Raw genomic sequence first — 12,986 nt, forward strand, 5'->3', positions numbered from 1 at the left:
GAAATGATTCATACAATTCTAGTTCGATGTATAAGTGGTATAAGTTAAAACTCAAGTAGTGTAAGCGAAACAAATAACAAAACATTACTAACCCTTATTTTGTTGCAACAAGGATTACAGCCGTATTCGAACAATGAGATACGTATCTCATTGTTCGAATACGGTTGTTACTATCGTCAGATATCTGTATAGAGGATTGTATCAGGAAATACTTAAAAACATAGACATTAGGTATATCACACGTCTCCATGGGAAACGTTTGATTAAACGACAAAGCGTCTTACATTATGATCACTTTCTTTACCACTAATTAGTCATAAACTAAATAGACTCTTTCGCGTCTAGTGATGGTTTCTACGACAGTTCCTTCAAGTCCCTTTTGGATAGGCTAATTTAAAAATAATTGATGAATATGTTATTACTGTATTTTTATTACATATATATCTACAAATATTAAACATGACAGCTACTCTGTACAAAAATGAACTATGATAGGGACCATCATTTGCCGCAAGAGGTACCTATACTTAGGTCCACAATATCCGATAGAAAGGTTAATGAAAATTCTCAGATACAATCATTATGCTTTATTAATTTCATGTATTTATATATTTATGACAATATCGTCTCACCTAACCTTATTAAGTTACTAATTATAGTTATATTTCATAAATTTTGAATCAATAGGACATAAACTGGTAGGTAAATAATATCGTTTTAACCAGGGATTTTCTCTAAGTGAAGTTTCTATTTCTCAAAATTTAAGGACAGTTCTGAGTACACCTAACATCAAAACTTAATAGTAAATTTTCTCATAAACCTAATTTTACATCAAATAAATTTAATGCTCCAAGACAAATTCGAAATTGAGACCTCTATCTGGCAAGGGATTTTTGTTCTTGTTTGAAGATTGCACATTCGATTTCTTACAGATGTAGATTTTGTAAAATATCGTCAAAACATACATTCTAGCTTCAAGTGTTCCGGACAAAACAACGCTTACTACTACAAACAACTGTACAACACAAACACGAGATTATTTCTTGAGCAAACGTCGAAATTATACAACAAAAATTCACCCTTAGCCAGACAGTTCTTAAACTAACTTTACCAGTTTCAATAGAAGATAGAAGTCAACGAAAGATAACTAAATTAAGTGAATCAATAAATAAATATCGGATATATCGACAATATACAATTATTACAATTTACATTTACTTAACGAACACAGCACAAAATTAAAATATGTATAAATGAAACCGGCTCACTGGGTCCTTAGTAAAAACGTTCACTAGTTACAACCTACGTGAAAAATCAATGTACAAATAGTTTACATTATTACGAAACACGTATAACCAGAATCCTGACAACAGCTCACCCCTCCTATATCACCCTCCTTTTAAAATATTCGTAAAACTATCGTTACGAGTAAATATATTCAATGTTCGATATTTTTCTTTACGTATATCGGTTTCTTAAAGCAATGATTTTATAAAAATACCTTTTACTAGAGTGAGGTGTTCTCGACGCTTGTATATGGGTCGCTTGCTACTCCTAGCCGCTACAGGGTCTACGGACGTGACACCCACCAGTTTATTCTCTAACTTTGGTATACTGTGTACATGTACGACGATCCGTACCAACCCATTCCACAATAAGATTCAAAATAAGAAATATATCAACTTTCTCTGTACCTACGAGATTGAAGGTAACTTTTGTTTCATTAATAATAAATTATTAAGTAGCGATTTGCACCTGATGTTTTCTACAATGAAATGTCTTTTAGAATCATTCTCCATCGAATGGCACAACATTCATTTCGTCCGAGTAATAGATTTTTATCAAAGGATATTGAGAATCTCGATAAGAATTTTCTAAATTATTAACGTCATTCTCGTAACATTTTACATTCATTATAATATTTCCTATTACGTTTATTATCAGTTAATTACGTATATGGTGTTATCGAAAATCGTATACATTGCACGTGTACTGGCCTTCCCAAACTACAAAGAATGTATAAAAGAAAGTAAAAACCGAACTGAGATTCACAAAACCAGCTCTCGGTCCTGATTGCTAACAAAATGAACTACTTAGTCGTTGTGTCTCAAAATTAATCTCAATAAAATTATTCACACTAAAACAATTGTACAATATTTAAACCCTAAAAATTATTACGTACGTATTTACAGAATAGCAATTCGACAGCAATTAGAAATAAACGTCAAATATATTAAATAATAACAATATCGTTACTAATTGCCTTCTTATCAATGGTTAATTATAAGAGGTCCTTATGGTTTTGTGATTCAATATCATGCAAAAACTTTGAGAATTTAGATTGTTTGCAAATTGCTTGATGTCAGAAATAAATAAAGACCTTCTCTACCTAGTCGTAAAGGTACGCTGAAGTAATCTATAAGAAGTTCTGATAGATGTGCTATTCGGAAACTTATATTAAAAATGTCGCTGTTAGAATAATAAATAACGAAGACTATCAAGCACTTTGCAAAAAAACAGTTCAATAAATAGCCAATCTGTGAATGAGAAGATAATACCAACATGATAATTATCCATGTATAATAATCACATAATATCGATGCAGTTTACTAATAATATACACTGCTTTTTTGGTAATTATTGGTATTGAGATTGTTCTATAAATAAATTTATACTTAACAACTGCAAAAATCTCTTCATCACACTATCATTACTCTTTATGCGATGTCACTAAGTTACATGCTAGTTATAATGTAATATTATCATGAAAAGTCCAACATACAATTTATACAAATTAAACTGTTCTAGTAACAGCGGCCGTTGGATCGATTGTTTCAGATTCACCCGTTGATGCAAACTCAAGATTCGACGTTACAACTAAATGGACACCGAAAACCAACTGTTCAATGGCCTTAGTGGAATCTGAAACAGAGATCGGAGAATGGCCGCACCCGGGGCGAGCCTACTGCGGCGAGGTGGGCGGACTCATGTTGTCCGGTTCGTCTCCGGAGCCCGGCTCGCCTTTGGTCTTGTTCTCCTTCTTCCACTTCATTCGTCGGTTCTGGAACCAGATCTTGATCTGGCGCTCCGTGAGGCAGAGCGCGTGCGCGATCTCGATCCGTCTCCTCCGCGTCAGGTACCGGTTGAAGTGGAACTCCTTCTCCAGCTCTAGCGTCTGATACCGCGTGTACGTTTGCCGTCCCCGCTTCCTTTCTGAAATCAGATAACGTAGCATGTTAATACAAAATAAAATTTACATTCAAATCGAAAACAGTTGGTTTCATTTATAAAATTCGCGCGGCAGCCCTGAGAGCGCCAGACGTTAAAAACTGCATAGGCATTTCTGATAAATGGTGGTTATTTGTAAAAGGCGAACACTCCCGGCGGAGTTAATTGAAAATTGTTTTGAGCTTATCAATTTGTTAATTGTTTTTGCTTGTCGAATATTTCTCTTCGCTGTCGAGAACTAGTTTAATGGTATCTACATTGCTAATCGAGTTTTGACATTGACTGCACAAAATCTTATACAATTAGCTCGTACGGCAGGTCTAATTAGTAGAGTTGAATCAAGAAGCGATATTTCGCAATCATTGCAAGCACACATTCAAGTTCATTAGTATTCCTTACGATTAGTCTTTGCCTATGTCGATTAGGCTAGTGGTTAACATTGAATACCATTATGGTTGGTATTGTGCGGATTAAATTTGAGGTGCGTATAAAAAAACGTCACAAAATCAGCTCCTGCGTGTTTGTGGATGTGGAGCCGCGGCGATCCGCTACCGGAGCCAATTAAAATAATTTAAGACGCCGCAGGCCTTTTTTCGTTTTGTAATCATTACTCTTCGAGGAAGATGCAAAGCCTATTATACACGGTTTAGATTCTCTGAACTGTAATTTGTATTAAAAGAACTGCAGCGAGATTTAAGTGATGAATGACACAATATTCACAAATGAATCATTCTAAATAGCAAGGACTATCGAGTTAACGGGTGAATTCCTCTAGATTGAATTATAGAGACAGGCTTTAGCATAACAATTGCACAAAATTTCTGAGACAATACTTATTTATAACACAGTTTACTATTGAAAACAAGAGCAAAAATTTGGAGCAAAAATGTGAGAAACCATTCCTTCACCTTGGTATTTAAAAACATTAACATACCAAAACTTTTACCAAATTCTTAGCCCAATTTTAGCCTTTAACATGAAGCATAAATCTTCAGGCTATTAAAACTCGGATAGTGGTGAGGTGAAGTTTGAAACTCGGGCGCAAAACGAAAGTTAACTGTTTGTGCCGCGGTTTCACATCACGCGAAACTCGATGTATGCACAGACACGAAAACTTCGTGGAAACAGACACGGGGTTTAGTGGCAGCCCTTCTAAGAAAATGTACAGTCAGAGATGATACCTAAGTATCTGCTATATCATATGTCAGTATTACTAATATTAAACCAATACCGTATGTTCTAGGACATAAGAGCGTTTTCAGAACATCTTCTAGTCCAGATGTTGACACTAAAGTATATAAAAAGTAAAAAACCCGTGATGAGATGATAAACGTATCGTTTTGTAAATGTTAAGACTTGCAGTGACAAATGTGGCCGCATATATCAATATAAGTAAGGGCAGATTGTGACCTTTCTCTCGAATCGCATTAGTCTTGATTTGGAATCGAAGTGGATTGAGGAGATAGCTTTTTTGCATGTTTTGCTTTCATCAATAACAATAATATCTCGAAGAATGACTAACCAATTTGAACATGAACAACACCGTCAAGAATTTCTAAAACAGATACCTAGTGGTAGGTAGATAGGTCTACCTATCACATTTGAAGTTACATTGCCTTCAGATTCCAGTTTTCTATAATTTTGCTTTTTAAATCTGTCAATCCCGTGTCCGCACGGTGAAGTTTCTTGTTGTCTTTATTTGTAAGTATATTTTACAGTCATTTACTACATAGATGGCCATCTTTTGATATTTATCATTTATGTTTACTCTTCACTGAACGAAACCATCGTGAGGAAACCGGACTAATCCCAACAATGTGGTTGGAAGGTCAGATGGCAGTCACTTTCGAAATCCAGTGCTTCGCTAAATTTTGGGATTAGGTTGCCCAAAAGCAGATCCCGATTTCAAACAAGACACTTACTCGTACTACTAAAGTATTTATATCACATCTTCCTTTACGATGATATTAACCTTTTGGCTTGCTCATTCTTACAATACATATTAAGTAAATTTATCCAAAAAAGCAAGTCCCGTTTCCCGAGTCTACGGATCGGGCGGCTGCAACGGGTTCAAAATTATCGGCCACTTGTTGCCGCCAAATTGATAAGTCTTCCCTCCCGTGAGTTCCAGTATGCAGACCATTGTAGTTTTAAGTATTTCAATGTTATTATAAATGTTTGTAACTATATATTTGTACAGTCGCCATCAGATACATAGGAGCGGCCAAATTATTTACAAATATCTAAACAAAGCCTCTATTATCAAGACGTTAAAGTGCATGTTTAGTTATTTTTAGCTTCTTGGCAGCTTTGATATATCTGATGGCCTCTGTACTTTTAATTTTACTTAGACAGGACGAAGCCTTTCTTTATCTTTATACCTATTTTACCCTAGTAAAAGTTTTCTCTCGAAGACTCAAGAGCAATGAGAAGGGTCTTCAATCCGTCACTCATTTTATCAAGGGTAATAACAGATACATCGGTCGTGTCATCACCGCCGCAGTAAAATCGCGACAGTAACGCAGTTGCAGGTGACATTCGAATGTCACCTTAAAACAGTCCAACGTTAGGGAACAGGCGTCAAGTCCCCACGCAACATCAGGGCGCATAGCCAACGTGCCAATTGTTAACGTTCCTTAATCCGTAGCGTATCGTAGCCATCTCTATCACTCTTCCCTAGTAATGCGACATTGACAGTTGCGTTTCGGTAGCTACGGAGCGTTAACGATTGCACGCTGGCTACGCACCCTGAGCGGGTTGGGCACACTGCATACATGTTTTTATGTATAAACATTACCAAAACCACCAAGTAATGCGCTCTCGGCTCCCAGCGGCTTTATTATACGCGGCTACGGGTAGCTGTGGATGCATAAAACATGATCCCGCGTCAGATTTAAACCGTATGTAATAAGAACATTAAGGGCGAGGGCACATTGGTGCGCAGTGTTGGTTTATATTTTCTATGGATGCTTGAAATTAGAACAAGTGCCGTAGCCAAAATGACAATCGTTTGTCGACGAGCGACAATCGAAAATTTAAAAAAATACAGGATTCCAGGGGCCTGTTTCTCAAAAGCTTGTAACTTGTAATACAAGCGGATGTCACTTTTTGACAGCATATGTTAGAAAGGGACTTCCACTTGTACTACAAGTTACAAGCTTTTGAGAAATGGGCCCCTGATGGTACGGAAAGTCACGTGACTAATTTCATACATTATTAAAGTTTCGATTGAAGTTTTCCATCAAAAATCGCAATCTTTGTTAGACCCCCAGAAATTTATACCCCCATTTAGACCCCCAAAAAATACATCTCACATGAAGTTTTTTAAACGAAAAAAAGTCTACAAACTTCCGTACCAATGCATTTTTTTTTATAAAACTAGCTAACTAACTTATTTTACAAGCAGCCCTAAGAAGAAAAAGGGGACGTACCATATTTTTTTATTCTAAACAAAACACATTGTTCATATAATATATCACATTATGCACCGTATATCCATTATATATTTTAATCAAAATCTCTTACACCATTATTTAATTAAGCATCCAAACGGGCGTTTTTATGAACGCGCCTTTACTCGCGCGGTTGAGCCGTTCGATACTGGCCTTTGAGACACTACGCCTTCTTAGTACAAAATAGGAACAAATTACAACGTTTATGTAATTTTCGACTCTTTAGTAACGTAATTAGGTTTAGTTTGAGTTGAAACGGTGTCAGATATCAATCATTTCAGTTATGAAGATTCTTAGTAACGTATTAATATCAAACACAGCTGTACTCTGTATTTATAAGGAAGTATTGCGATTTGCATCATGCAATCGTTTTGTTATTTCAGACTAGTCTGAGATTAGATTATTAATGTGAAATATCTTTCGACTAATATACTTGTACCTACCATTCATACGGATTGCGTGGAAAATATTAAATTGTATTTAAATTGAATTAGATATTATACTTCATACGAAATTGTCATTTTCAATTTATATTTTTAAAACTCCCTGCTTTAGTATAACAAGTATATTTTATGGACCTAAAAGTGGACCTATTTACTTACAAATTGCTTTTTTGGAAAAAAGGCGGTAACATCAATTACGTATAAATACAAACTGGAGTCATGTTTTTATTTTTTTTCTTTCCTCCAAAATCAACTTTAAAAACCCCAGGAACTTGAATTATTTATGTTCATTTATTCTTCAAGCAAGTCTGACCAAGATTTTTCTTCAAAGGTGTCAAGAAGTTTCGCCCGTGATACGCTTTTTTTACCTTTTAAACTAAATAGCACTCTAACTAATATATTATCGTGTGAAACTCGACCGTCTGCACAGCAAACGCAGTTTGAGCAGTAAACACAGCTCTACATGTTTCAGGGCACATCTTCATATCAAACAAGCGTTCAAACAGCGTGTCAGCCGCCCGTCTGCACCGCAATCGCAGCTTTACCAGCGGGCGCAGCGCTGCATGTGTCGGGCCCCATAAATCATCCGACAGCAGGGGACCGGGGGACCAGGGGGGAAATCGGGGGCCTTTCACGACACGGACCGTGGACGTTCGAGAACTTTCCTGCCCAAGGAAACAATGCGCGAAGTTTTTTGGGCCCGTAGTGGAAATCGTGGAAAGCGATAGAAATTATGGGGACTTATTTATGGATGTTTCGCTGTTCACAATAAATTTGAGCTTAAATATGAACTAATTTTCCATGAAATACTTTATTCTTTTAAATTTATTTTTGTTTAAATTCTCTTATGAGAAAACTTAACTAGATAAAACCACCCAATAACATCCAATAACTCACATTTACAAGATAATGAACGACACGGTTTATGATGGTCTAAGATGACAGATTTGAGCAAGTCAGCGAATGCGTCTTTTATTTATTATTACCTACAATCTCCATGTAAACCTGTTACGCCATTAAGCAAATATACGTTATAGCAGCTTTACTTTTTCCATCGACATAAGCCTCATGGGAAACTCGGCAACAATCAACAAATCCATATCTCTCGGTACAGAATATTGGACTAATGTTCCCAGGCACCAGAGGTCGAGTACATTTATCTGGATAGACGCGCAGAAATATTGAGCGGTCTGGGTGCTACTATCTGGGACCGCATTTGTACTGATTACGGCATGCATTCAGCCAGGGGTCGAAAAGGGCTTGATAACAGGCGGCTATCCGTCAGGCGGTGACAGATTAAATCATTGAATGAAATGCAATTTAGCGTAAAAGGTCTTACAATTGAGTATGATTTGAAGTTCTATAGAGTTCTACCCTGTGGCGACCTACTTTGGTCGCGTTTTTATTTATTATCACAGTAAATAAAACATTTGTCACATTCATCTTGTCAATACGTGACGCGACTTCTTAACCCACAGGATAGATCATTATCTAGGTACTATCCATAGATAATCTAGTTTTAATAGGTAAATTTCGTATTGTCAACATTACAGCAGAATACAATTAATTTAATGAAAGACCGTCATATTTTGTTGCGTGACCTTACCATTGTTTTTAGCTATTTTGAATTTATGAATTCATAACCGCACAACATATTCAACCGCAAATTCCGGCGTGCAAAAAGAGCGCGTAGCGAGCGAGCCTATAAATACCAAATTCATCAAGGGATGACAAGTGAAAAGAGCTTTTAATTTAATTCGTTGCAGCGCCCGAGGAACACGAAAAAAATACAGCGACAGCTTGAAGCGATATCGACAATCAATAATTCATGTCGTACAATTTCATACATATCAACGCAAGGGTATCATCACATCGTGAACCACAGCCTCAGCTAAATACCCACCTTATACGCTATAGCGGTAAATCGAACTTCGTTTGAGCGCGGTCGCGAGGTATTATCTTCTGTCATTCTGTGGGCACTCAGTGTATTGCAACATCGTACATGATATCAAACGGGTATTCAGATTAATGCAATTTCTCTTAAACGCTTGCACGTCATAAATAAAATTGCTGGTTTCCGACGTTGTTCGGCGAAGGTCCGTGTGAGGTTAATACGTTTAATTGATAATGCATTATTATCTGGGAAAATTTGACTTTCCCTTAACTTCAACGCCCGGATGATGATATCATTAATATATGAACAACACTTTATTGTATAAAGACTTTGTTATAAGTTCTCGAATATGATTCAGGTATTCTGAGCAGCATGACTTATTATATTAGGTGATAACGCTAGATGACGAACAACCATCATAATAATAACAACAAATATATGTAGTAGAGTGTAATACTATTTGAGCAATTTTTAAAGATTGTTCATATAATTCAGCGATATGTCAATATACAAATTATACATGTACTACTTATACAGATCATTGCGTTATGAAGACGTCTCGTTATGATCGAGAGTTATTCGAAGGATCCCTAAAATACAAGCTCGATACAGCCTGATTGCTTTACTTTTAAGGTCGTAGCAATTTAATCCCGTCGTTGGACCAGAGCGATTTAATTTATCCTTTTCAGTGAGAACTGAAATGTTGCACGATTGTAAATTTATGTCCTGCTACTATCAAAATAACATAATAAATTATGGTTGTACATTAGACTTCAAAACAATTGGACTCTGGAAGCAGCACAACGAGCCAAAATACACAAGCTGGTAACCCTACGAAAACAATTTGTGAGCGCCGTGATAATATCTACGCCCAAATACGATGGATGACAAAACACGCAACACCATAATTATAATTACCCTTACATGAGTAATGAAGAAAAACAAAACGCAACTCTCATATTTTGGACGTGTGAGCTTTATAGGCAAAGAGATAAAGTAGAATTTGGACTAGCACGGGCACGGAAACTGTCGCATTAACAACATGTTACGTGATAAATTGAAGTAGACCGGCTGATAGCTTGAATTACTTGTGTATGTAGAAAAATTGCATTTGTATGGACAGTTTATTTTGTAATTACTTAAACCTGTAATTTACCTTGTAAGTATCATTGTAAAGATATATTGGATTAGCAGAAAAAAGTTGCGTTATAAACGATTTCCTTTCTAAAAATAATGTTAATATAATGATGACATGTAAGTACTTACTTATTAGAATTCTAGATTAATGGCTTTCATTATACCTAATTTAATTTATAAGTAATTTGGTTAAATTCGAGTTCAACGCATAACCACGAGATGGTCTAGTTAGTTAGATCAGTTATTAACAATATTATGTTACTCCTAGATACAAAAAATAAGTTAATCGTTCTTACAGCGCAGTAGGTGGGATTAATTTATTTGGTCGGAAATGAAAAAAATGCAAATATGGCCGCCACTGCGACGTTAGTGGGCCGGCCCCTGATTCTATCCACTGTTACGTCTAATGACTTTAAAATATCCATGTGATATACCTATATGTAGCGTTTTCATGACATAGTAGAGAGGTACGTGGAGGTAAATATGTAGGCTACTGGATTAACTTGAGTATCATTCAGAAATATATTGTGAATCATTAGCATTTAGGTAATATTTTTCCATTTCCCCTTTCATACTCCGTGCTGCTGAAAAATAATTTATATGATGTCACACAACACAAAGACATCATTCTCCGCTGTCGGCACTCGGCACTGATTCGCGGCGCGTTACGAAATGGAATGTTATTCAGCTTAAATTCCGTCGGTATACGCCAAAAATTACGCGGTCCCGGTCGGGGATTGAACCAAATTCCACCCGCAAAAAAGGTGTCAAATGAAATATTCAAATATATTTTAATATAATTCATGCGGCGGGCGTTTCATTTCTCCCTCGTAATGGAATGCTAAATTTTCGGGCGAACAAAAAATATATATTAATGCGCGTACCTAATAGCTTATACAAACTCGTTTGTTGGGCATTGTCGGTAACAATGGGTGCCATAACTCGACGTCGCCGGCACGGCCGGTGACGTCTTTGTTAGGCCGAGCTTTGTGTGGGGCTCCGCCCGAGCTGTCGGCGCCTCGGCTAAACAACGATCACAACAGGCCCTGGTGCGGGAGCTGTGCGAATTGTTCAATTCACAGATAGAGCGGGTTAGAACCAGGTGGATAACAGTTTTGAATGATTCACGGTTAGTTTCACTAGACATATCGACACGACACTTTTCATATCGCGGTCGATAGAAGACAGGTGGATAATGCTGGCTAGCTGTATGCACCAGTCATAAAGTAAGCTCCTATTTTATGAAGAGTTACCGCGTTGCGTTTCTTGCGTCACCTATTCAAAGGTATTATATTCATTAAAATGATCCAATTGCGATAACAACCAAGCCGCCTAATTTCAAATTCCCATTACCTAAATGAAATCCATAATTCATAAGGCATCATCAACTAATCAACGGAAAAAACTAAAAACGAATCGTCCAGGCTCTTACAAAAATGAACCTCCCCGCGCGGAGGTGGGCGGCTAGCCGCCTAATTACCAGTTTTGTTCGACCATTACTATAATTTGCAGGAAAAGCACGAATGAATATTTTATTTGAGAAGGCGATGGAAAGTGAGTAATTGCGTCGGATCACGAAGTGAAAAGTTATGAAAGGTGCCGGCGAGAGCGATTTTTCAACGCCAGCCATGAAAGTGAAAATCTTAATGAAAAAGAAAATATTCAATCAAAAATGCTTGGGACGCTATCCATACGGGCGTCTTCGGATCTTGCTTTATTAAAAAGCTATGTATACATTGATTTTACAAGATATAATCAACTTGTTTACGTGGAAGTCAATTATAAGTTCCGAGCATTAAGATAGAAGCTTTCTTTAATTTCGTTTATACTCTTCTTGGACATTGACATACTTAACCAAATTAACTATTTGGAAAGACACAGGGCAGCCAGAGTAAGCAGGACCTCTTATTTGCTTTATACAGCTGATAAACTGAGACGGCTGGCTATCTTTACACACAACGCTGAAAGCATATCTTATTAAAACTAGGTAGATAGCGGCAAGATAAATAAGCTAGAGAGGTGCCTAAAAATTCATCTCAACGTAATGCTCAGCTCAGAGCGCATTAGGGCTCCAAGATGAGCCTCGCCGCGGGACAGCGAGCCCCAGGGGGCTCCCCTGCCCCAAACGGGGGGCGGTCTTCGCTCCAGAGAATATTTGACACGGGTCTGGCAGATAGACAGGCCGGTCATGTGTGATACCGAGCAGGAAACGGGGGAGGGGGGCCTTTTTTCCGCTCCTCTATCGACGCGGCTATACTTATAAGTATAAAGATACATTTATGATTTATGTGCCACCGTCTCACAGCACATGTGCACGCATCGGATGCGTCGCTTTTTGTACCCGCCTAATGATATGAATCGGCTTAATATCACATTAATGAGTTTCATGTGATAATAGATTCCAATTTTAATGTCTATTACTCTAATTTGCTTCTTATTTCACCGTAAATTGTTAAGTAGAAAGGTAGAAACGCTCGCGTGCATCAGACGGCAAATCGGCCATTATCTATTTCAATTTGAAATGGTAAGAGTTTGAAAATGGAATTTTAATACCACATAATAAGTTCGGCTTCGGCGGCTTAGCGGCGGTCAAACTTTGATTGGCGTCCTATCCCGGGCTTTAATTAATGTCCGCCAAGACCACCTCGGGCCAGACAGGGACAAGCGAGACGAAAAGGGACGACTACTTTTCGTTAATCTATAATAGGAACAAAAGAGCTTTCAGAACAACAATCAATCACTTAAACTTTGAACTTTATTTATTAAGTATCATGGTTGAAATTGGAAGTCGCATGTTAATCGACTAACTCCTTCTTAGTTGTGAAGATAGGA

At 37.2% G+C, this 12,986-nt stretch overlaps 1 protein-coding gene across 6 annotated transcripts in view; it reads right to left on the reverse strand.

Annotated features, from left to right (window-relative positions):
- Window positions 1-572: 572 nt before the first annotated feature.
- The window catches only part of LOC134674822 (homeotic protein antennapedia-like), a 238,640-nt gene continuing 226,226 nt past the window's right edge, over window positions 573-12,986 (reverse strand). For all 6 annotated transcript variants that reach the window (XM_063532997.1, XM_063532993.1, XM_063532979.1 and 3 more), the window contains one exon: window positions 573-3,213. In XM_063532997.1, coding sequence (XP_063389067.1) covers window positions 2,963-3,213 — 251 coding nt within the window. In that variant the 3' untranslated portion in view covers window positions 573-2,962. The remainder of the gene's footprint in view (window positions 3,214-12,986) is intronic.

The sequence above is a fragment of the Cydia fagiglandana genome, chromosome 2, assembly GCF_963556715.1.
Source record: "Cydia fagiglandana chromosome 2, ilCydFagi1.1, whole genome shotgun sequence".
NCBI classification, from domain to species: domain Eukaryota; kingdom Metazoa; phylum Arthropoda; class Insecta; order Lepidoptera; family Tortricidae; genus Cydia; species Cydia fagiglandana.